Genomic DNA, 9665 nt, shown 5'->3' with positions numbered 1-9665 from the left:
TTAGGCAGCGTAGTGATCATACAATTTACTGAAATCTTCTTTCTAGTTGTTGAAAAGTTTGTTGTGTTTTGCCTAATATTACTTTGATAATCACACTACTGTTTCCAAACGCTTATCCTAAAGACGGAGTTGAGCTTATTTTATTGTGAATTACGTTCATTGCATTGCACAACTTTGGCATTGATGGAAAGTTGATGTTCCATATTACTAACAAGATTTGGTTCTCTACATTCATAGAAGAGGAGATGAGGTATTTCTTTCTATGCTTCAAGAAACTAAATTCCATCCTTCTTTTCCACTGCTAGTTTGATTTGTACATTGATCATCTCTGGTTTTGGTGCAGTCGCCGTTTGCTACAATACAAATCATCTCTGCCCATGTCTTAATTGTATTTATGAGCAATGAGCCTCAGAACTTAGTGGTAGCGCTAGTATTTAGACGTTCCTTTCCTATAATGAAATTTTTGAAAATGGCTTTACAGCATTAGCATGTATTGACTGCCAATATAAAATTTAATGGATACTTTTGTAGAAAACTATTTATTCTAGAAAAGTTTCAATCCGTTTTATTTTTAATTTGCAGATTCTGTTTCACTCTGCAAACAGATTTATTGTTGGATTGAAACTTTTGCTAAAGATTATAGCGATGCTACACCTATATGCACATACTTGTGGGTTTGTGAGAAAATTGAAGAAAGCTCAGAAACAGGCTTCAAACCTGAAAAGCAAGTAGAATTCCATGATATTAACATCAAGTGTCACCAAACTCAAGAAATTTGGTGACCCATTCCAAAGTGGAAGGATGCTCATTAGAGAAATCAAAGAAATCATCAATCTTGGCTTCTGAGACTGAGATCTCCACAGATTTGCTACTGACACTTGTTCCCTTGTGTTGATCACTCGAAATCCCTGCAACCACTACCCCTTTCTGTTGGTTATCCTTGACATCATCTAATGATACGCAGCGGAAATAACAGTCAAGGATTAGATCTAGATTTACAATTGATTCATGTGTAGAGATTACAAACGTACACAACAATAAAATTAACTTACTCGTTGTGTAGTAAACGTGCATCTCGATTCCTGCGAATTGAATCCACCACTAGAGGTATCCACGTGTATGTCGATTCGATGCAGGAACAATTCCCAATGCATGTTTCAATCTTCGACAGCTAGGAAATCTCCGATTGAAACCATAGTACTCTCTAGGTGTTTCACAAGCAAAAGCTTCTAATGTTTTCGTATATTTTCATATATGGATTCGTAAGACCAAGCTCCCTTATTTATAAGCGAAGAAGACAATTCTAAATTGTCTTGTCTTCCTTAGTCAACAATTACGACTAAGGAATTCACACTTGAGTCAACAATTACGACTAAGGAATTCACACTTGAACTGTCTTACTTAGTATTAGAATATATCAAATATATCCTAATCTAGTCCATAATATCTTTCAATCTCCCACTTGGACTAGCATTAGATTAAACACCAAGCACTAACTTTGCACTCTTGAGCGAATCAACAATACACATAAAGTGTGACCCAATAGGCCTCCATTATCGTCGATAATCAAATTAAAGTCTACACAAAACTCCTAGACTGCGTTGTGTAGCGAACTCGATATATGAAGAATGTTTACGTGGATTCTGTAAACAAAACCTTTATGCGAAGATATAGTAACATCCTTTCATTCACGAACCACTCGATAGAGCCTAGAATTTGCCATTGTGTCTTTCTAATAGCTCTATCAATTTATCTCATCTTTATTAAATGACCTCCATCGATCATGTTCAACTTTTAAAGTTCGAACATATCAATTGCACTGGCCAGTGACTTAACGGTCAAGTAATATAGAGAAACTGAGTGTTCTTCTCGAAATGTAAATCGAGGAATGAATCCTATCTTGGCACAACTACCACCTTCCCTTATATCCCGATATACCCAACACAAGCCGTATCTACCCCTTTGGTTGGAGTGCAAGCATTGTACTTGGTCAAAGTATACCATTCAATAAGTAAGATAAGTATTGCCCTCAAGTCAAAGGACTGTCACAAACTCCACACACCAATAATCATAGACACCAAAACAAATGATATATTGGTTGGGTATGCCAATACTCTCTAAAGTATCCATGCATCTATCACGAGTATCTAATATCTCATAGTCGTGGGAACAACTATATTCTCTAAGAATGTGATACAGATCGCATGCCAACTTATAACATATCATCAATATCCCAATCTTGATGATCCTTAGTTGGGGCTCTTTAAGAGTTATACTCTATTGCTAACCTCCCACTAAATTAGCAACAATATAAACTCATGGGAACATTTAATTGAATGAAAACAAATAATCAAAGTATTCAATCAAATAAATGCATAATGCCATTAGTGACATCAAATGTCATAAATGTGATCAAGTAATAAGTCTCAACACAGATTATTTCTAGACATATTACTTTTACTCCCACTGACTAAAGCCAGTCTCAAAGATATCCAATGCCCAAACACTCAAAGTGCTTGTTATGATTCATAATGCATAACAACTGGTCAAAAGGATTAGCTATGTCCTCTTATGTGGGAACTTGATCTAACATAATCTTTTGTTTCTAATATCTCTTAAAATCTGTCAACGATGTTAAGCACACAGACTACACCTTGTGTAGTGAAAATCATGACATTCATGACCATCCTATTGCCCTAGCGTTAGGATCATCCTTTGTGCGTTAAATCTCATTGTCATTAGAAGGACAATCCTTTCTTTACAAATAGATGCTATATTCCATCGGTAGATGTCCTTTTGAACTTATTCATGGAGTATCGCCTTAACATCTTGCCTATGTAAGTGGATTTTGATAGCCTAACAATCTATTAGCTCAAACTCAATAGATCTTGATCCCAAGGATATAATAGGCTTTACTCAAATCCTTCACCATGAAGGAAATTTACAACTAGTCTTTCATGGATTGCATCATGAGTACAATAATTTTCATTTTCAATATGTCATATATAAATGATGATGAAAATTTTGTTCTCATTCTTGTGTTTCCTATAAACACAATAATTTTCTTTGCTTTTGACCAAAATCAAACGATTTGATTTCTTTGTCAAAATATTTGTTCCATATTCTAGAAGTTTGTTTTAGTTCATAACAACAAGCAAAATCTCAATGGACTTGACTTTAGCAATTAGTGAAAAGATTTCATCATAATCAATGCTCTCACAGTGATTATATAACCTTTTGCCACTAACCTCGCCTTGCAGGTTTGCACATTGTCATTAGCATCAAATGGATATTACCCCAGATGATGACTCAGTTAAGGTCTAACCAATCCATTTTAGATTTTATGGCTTTTTTTGCCACTTCTAAGAATATATGACCATCATGGAACCTATGACTATCATAGTTTCGCATAAGTTCTAAGATCATAACCAATTTCAAATTCTTTATCATCTTGATCCTAGATCAATAGATATATTCTTTAGTTGGTTAACATTCTCTAGTACTTATGTACAACGCTGAGTTTTGCATTTGTGCAGGCTCTTCGTGATTCTGAACTTGAGGAAGTTGGTATGTTATATCATGATGAAGAATCTTCGACATCCAATGTCACATCTCCCCCCCGTATTGAAGAATCTTGCATTTCTGCATAATCTTCAATACTGTTCTTATTGGATGTGTCTGACGCTCTAAGTAGTGCATCAGTACCAATAAGATCATGAACAGCTCCCACTAAATCCTTATTTAGACCATCTAATAAGTTTTCTTCCTCAATGTTGACTTTGTGGCTCTCAAATCTTGTCAAGATCTAAGTCATAACGATCTTGTTCTCTATAGACCAAGTATTTTCAAGAAACATCGCAATCCTAAAACTGAGAACTTATATTTTCCAAAAAAATAGTAGTATTCTCGTGTTTTCTTCGGATGTCCCACAAAGTAACACTTCTCACTTTTGATTCCAACTAATCAGTGAGCATTTTCTCTACATATGTAGTGTAACCCAAGGTTCACATATGTGTAAAACTATGCTTCTTTCAATACCACAATCATATGATATTTACTCAACTAATTCAAGTGGAACTTGGTTCAGAATATAAGCAATAATAAACAAGGCATGGTCCCAAAGATACACCAGAAGTTTTGAAAAGCTCATTATGGATCGAATCATATCTAATGATGTTCGATTTCTCCTTTCGGATACCCAACTCAGATAAGGTATCCCTAGAGGAGTCCATTGTGGATGGATTCCATATGACTTCAAGCAATCGACGAACACATGGCTTAAGTATTTCTTTCTCGATCTAATCTTAGAGATTAAATACTTCTCCAAGTTATTTCTCGACTCCTAACTTAAACTCCATAAATTTCTCAAAGTTTCTGATTTGTGTTTCATAAGATACACATTTCCATACCTTAAGAAATCGTCTGTGAAAGTTGTGAAGTACGAAAATCCACTTTGTGCTTAAGTTGGAAACAGTCCACATATCACTATGTGAATCAACTCAAGTACTTCTTTAGCTTGTATTCTTTTCCTAGAAAGTGGCTCGCTGGTCATTTTACCCTTGAGATGTGATTTCACAAGCACTTTAAGACTTTAAGTCAAAAGTGTGAGATAGTCTAACTTTCTCGATCTTGTTAATCATTTCTCATTAAGTGATCAAGCCTACATGCCAAAGTTAAGTCGGACTATTCGCATTGCTTGTGATAGTTTATTTTACACATTGAGGATATTTTGTTCGCATTGAGCAAATATAAAGCATTCTCAAGTGAAATATTTTCATCTCCATTAAGCAAAGTAGAATAAATTCTATTCGCAAAATGGAATGAAAAACTTCAATGTCTAACACGAGAATGTAAATTATATTCCTCGTAATTCCAAGAACAAAATAACAATCTAACATGTTCACAAACCCAAAGATAGATCAAATCCATAAGACCTTATGCATTTAGCAACAACTATTGCTCAAAACAAATGCGTAAGTCAAATTTCCTTGGTCCCACTCTCCTGTTTTAGTTAGACAACACACATTTTAAAATGCGTGAACTATAACTCGTATCTAATACCCAGGAGTATGAGTTGTTACATGTTCACCTTAATGAAAAACATACCAAATTCTGCTATCAAAACATCCAATGTTTTGAACATCAAGCAGTATCTCTTCCAGTGTCATTTTCTTGACAAAAAGTATTTTATCTTTGGGTAACTTCTGCTTCTTTTGGTTTCCACCTTAGGATACAAAATTTAGTTCTTTGATCATTCTTTTACCTTTTCTTTCCTTTTGGGTTAGAATTGGCAGAAGCATTAATCATAAGAACTTATTTGTCCTTAGTGGAAGACGATTCAAAATCGTTCCTTAACATGTCATGAAACTCATGGCAGTGTCACTGTCCTATTGTTCATTTTGAATTCACTATGAAGTTCACAAATGAGACAGATCATTACTGCAAGATTAAGTTGATTGAGACAAATATCGAATAGTCTCGTTCCAATCGTGGCCATCCTCTCAATTAACTCAATCTTTTTCAAGACATTCATAGAGACCTTGTCTACTCCATGTAGATTAATCCTGAAGAGATCCATGAGTATCTTATACTTTATGGTCTTAGCTTCTAAAGCATCAACACTCTTCAGGTGTATCAACATCTCAATCGAAAACATATGATCACGTTGTTTATGCAGTTCCAAACTCATAGGCACAATCATGACATATTTAGCAGAAGTTACATCATCCATATGTTTCTTATAACTTTCAATGTCAAACATTTTGAAAGTTTCTAAAGTCACATTAAGGATGATGTGGATTGATTTCTCCAAGACATAATCAATCCTGTCTAGCCTTAGCACCAAACGCAAATTACGCGGTCAATCCAGAAAGTTTGACCTAGTCAATTTACCGTATCCAACAAACATAACAAAACAGTTGCAGATAAAACAGAGATAAAAGAAAGCAGTAAAAGGAATCAAATCAAAAAGTCACATTTATTTTATTAATCAAACAAGGCATTTTGTTTTGATTAGCTCCCACTAATTTTAACATATCTTATGCCCCCAACATAAAATACGGATTTATAATCAATATAAATCTTAGTGGTCCAAGATCCAAGTCAATATTATGCAGCCTCTGCTTTGCTGATGACTACAATAATATCACTTAGTAGGCCTCTAAGCCAATTGCAACAACAATTTTGCAATTCTTGGTTGATTAATCCAATTAATCTGCGTCCTTAAATCATTCTTGGTCGCTTTGCGTTCCAAAATAATTTAAGTAAGTCAACCCCATCACACGGTGCCAACCTATGAATGAGCCTTGGCCTTGTAGATTAGAGCATACAATTTTATGTAAATACTCTTTGATCGAAAAGGATGGGTTGCTCAGACAATTATGATGGACGACGCGTTTTGTGCTCACACAAAGACTTATATTTAATGGGGATTTAGCATGTGATATTAATTGCTTATATTTAATATCCAATATTAAATAGCAAAACAATTACTGGGTGCCGCCTACCCAGGCATACGAAATGCGGACCACACGTATTGGGTGCCGCCTACCCATACATAGTAACGCGGACTACATATACTGGGTGCCGCCTACCCAAGCATAAAAGCGGTCTCTAACTACTATAGTTAAATAATAAGCATAAAATCAAATAGCATGCTTATCACAAAACAACATAAAATCTCTACGAATAAAATTCCTTAATCCAATTAAAATTTTATTCTCCAATTAAAATATGGGTTAATCAGTTTGTATTAATTCCAAATTAATACAACATTATTATTTCAAAAATAATAATTTCATATATTAATTCAAAACTAATATAGAAACTCATCAAATATTATTATTTCAAAATAACAATAATTAATGATTTGCAAATCAAATTAATGAATTAGTCAATTTATATTAATTCCAAATTAATATAAATATGCATTCAATATTATTATTTCAAAATAATAATACTAAATAAAATTCATTAATCTAATTAGTTTATATTAATTCCAAATTAATATAAACACACAATGATTATTATTATTTCTAAAATGATAATAAACAAGATTTATTAATCTAATTAATAAATTCAATTCTGAAATTGGGATTAATATTATTAATTCTAAATTAATAACATTTTTTTTTTTTATAAAACAGTTTCAGCCCAAAAGGGCCATTTATATTTTAAAATTTCGCAGGCCCAGCCTCTTAAGAAGAGAAACAGAAGCCCAGCAGCCCTAGGCCCAGACCAGGCCCAGACCGAGGCCCAAATCAACTTTCAGCAATAAGGGTTTGAGAAAAGGGGTTTGCAGCAGCAGCCGCTGCCCCTTTCTCCTTCCCGTCGCCTCGCCCGGAGCCCCGCTGCCGCCTCTTCGCCCGTCAGACGTCGCGCGTCCACGCCGGAGGTCTCCACGCCGGTCGCAGCTCGAAGCCGCATCGGAGGGGACGCGTTTTTAGCGGAGGAAGAAACGGCGCTCTAGCTGGACGGATCCCAGCCGGTCGCGGCTCGAAGGCGCGTTGGAGGTAAGCGGCGACGTCTCCAGACGCCTGCCCGCGTCCTCACCGTTCCTCAGCCATTCCGGCCGATAGGTTCGAATGCCCAGCAATTTTCGATAGCAGCCAAACGTTGGCGTCGTTGCCATGGCTCCAGCCCGGCTGCGCTTTCGGTGGTCGAGAGCCGCCTCTGTGGCGGTGTCGACGGTGATGAGCTGTCGAGCGCAGCACAAAGACAAGCCCCAACAGCGCCACCCCACGACATATAGCACAGTAGCGGCTGTCGCCGTCCGACAGCTTGAACGAATGCCGGTCATGATGCAGCATCGCCGCCCAACGGCAATTTATACAACACCATGTACGTTTGTTTTCTTTTGAAACAAAATCCAATTTCATTTTGCAAAATCCAATTTCAAAATTTCTTTCAGCGTTCTACGTTGTCTTGTTACATAAGAAAAACAATCCCAATTCAATGAATTATTCGATTCTAAATTCATACTTCAAAATCAGATTTCTAAAATCACATATTCTTAACCCATAAACAATTAGAACACAATCACAATTGTAAATCGAGCCCCGGGCTCTGATACCACTGTTGGTTATCCTTGACATCATCTAATGATACGCAGCGGAAATAACAGTCAAGGATTAGATCTAGATTTACAATTGATTCATGTGTAGAGATTACAAACGTACACAACAATAAAATTAACTTACTCGTTGTGTAGTAAACGTGCATCTCGATTCCTGCGAATTGAATCCACCACTAGAGGTATCCACGTGTATGTCGATTCGATGCAGGAACAATTCCCAATGCATGTTTCAATCTTCGACAGCTAGGAAATCTCCGATTGAAACCATAGTACTCTCTAGGTGTTTCACAAGCAAAAGCTTCTAATGTTTTCGTATATTTTCATATATGGATTCGTAAGACCAAGCTCCCTTATTTATAAGCGAAGAAGACAATTCTAAATTGTCTTGTCTTCCTTAGTCAACAATTACGACTAAGGAATTCACACTTGAGTCAACAATTACGACTAAGGAATTCACACTTGAACTGTCTTACTTAGTATTAGAATATATCAAATATATCCTAATCTAGTCCATAATATCTTTCACTTTCTCCAATCTCTTCTTGCTCAAATGATGCTTCCAATAATTCTTGATCTCATTGTCTGTTCGACCAGGTAACCTAGCTGCTATCAGCGACCACCTGCACCATCAGATTCAACCTTTTTCATTTTAAGGGAAAATTACAATTTAACATCCGGATTGGACATGTATAAGGTTTTACCTGTTTCCGAGGAGTTTATGCAGCCTGATGATCAAGTCCTCTTCTTGATCAGACATGATGTTTGGCCTCAGATAATTCATCCATCTCACCCTGCAGCTCTTAGCACCACGCGATAAACCTGCTTCATTTGTGCAATCATATAAATCAACAATTCATAACTCGTGAAAAATTTTCAATTTTTTTTTATCAAGGTGGTGACCTGAACTAGCAGCAATGGTGGCCCACTGCTTGGCGCCGTGGACAGCGACAGCGGCCGTGATTTTCTGGTCCTCCTCCGCCGTCCACGGCCCTCTCTTCTTGGACGGCCGCTGCTTCTCTTTGATCGAAGTTGAGGCTACCATGGAAAAAAAAATTCTTGCTTTAAAATGTGAACAACTCTCTTTTTATAGTTGGAATGGACAGGGGCGGACACACATGGAGTCAAGGGAAGGCAATTGCCACCCCTTGATTTTTGATTTGAAATACCTATATTACCCCTAATTAATTATTTATTTATAAATATGTCTTAAATATTTGTGTTGGTATTTAAGATATGAAACATATACTATAATGGATTGATTGTTTGATATCCTAGATTTTAATCAAGATTAAAACTTGTCATGGAGTGAAGGTGAGATTTGTTTTCTAAAGATGAACAATAAACTTAAGCCGGACCTTTACATTAAACCAGTCTTTCCTCTAATGTATCTATGCTACCAAACGCTTAGTTAACTCAAAATATGTAAGCAATATAAGCTTTATCCTACCTACCAAACATGTTGTGTTTCTAAATTTCTAATGATGCTATTATATATGAGTTTCAAATCACGACGAATCATCACGGTCAAATATAGATTGGATTTCATAGATAATTTATATATATATTTAGTTTTAGTTGATATAATTTTTTT

At 35.9% G+C, this 9665-nt stretch overlaps 1 protein-coding gene across 1 annotated transcript; it reads right to left on the bottom strand.

Moving 5' to 3' along the window:
• Positions 1 to 706: 706 nt before the first annotated feature.
• LOC131013117 (transcription factor MYB114-like) lies at positions 707 to 9166 on the bottom strand. Its single transcript, XM_057941130.1, has 4 exons — positions 8975 to 9166; positions 8776 to 8893; positions 8601 to 8694; positions 707 to 927 (listed from the first exon to the last, which is right to left on the bottom strand). The coding sequence occupies exons 1-4, from the start codon at positions 9114 to 9116 to the stop codon at positions 751 to 753; spliced, it is 531 nt and encodes a 176-aa protein (XP_057797113.1). The 5' UTR covers positions 9117 to 9166; the 3' UTR covers positions 707 to 750.
• Between the last annotated feature and the right edge of the window lie 499 nt (positions 9167 to 9665).

Source organism: Salvia miltiorrhiza, chromosome 2, assembly GCF_028751815.1.
Source record: "Salvia miltiorrhiza cultivar Shanhuang (shh) chromosome 2, IMPLAD_Smil_shh, whole genome shotgun sequence".
Lineage (NCBI taxonomy): Eukaryota > Viridiplantae > Streptophyta > Magnoliopsida > Lamiales > Lamiaceae > Salvia > Salvia miltiorrhiza.
The sequence above is the reverse complement of the archived record's forward strand: the minus strand, read 5'-3'. Positions and strand labels throughout refer to the sequence as shown.

What these genes read in the sequence shown, in the direction of transcription:
- LOC131013117 (XM_057941130.1), bottom strand. Translation starts at nt 9,116, where the DNA reads ATGGTAGCCTCAACTTCGATCAAAGAGAAGCAGCGGCCGTCCAAGAAG. An exon ending in CATAAACTCCTCGGAAACAG is followed by an intron (nt 8,695 to 8,775) that starts GTAAAACCTTAT and finishes CTGATGGTGCAG; the next exon opens with GTGGTCGCTGATAGCAGCTA. An exon ending in GCAAGAAGAGATTGGAGAAA is followed by an intron (nt 928 to 8,600) that starts GTGAAAGATATT and finishes GATAACCAACAG; the next exon opens with AAAGGGGTAGTGGTTGCAGG.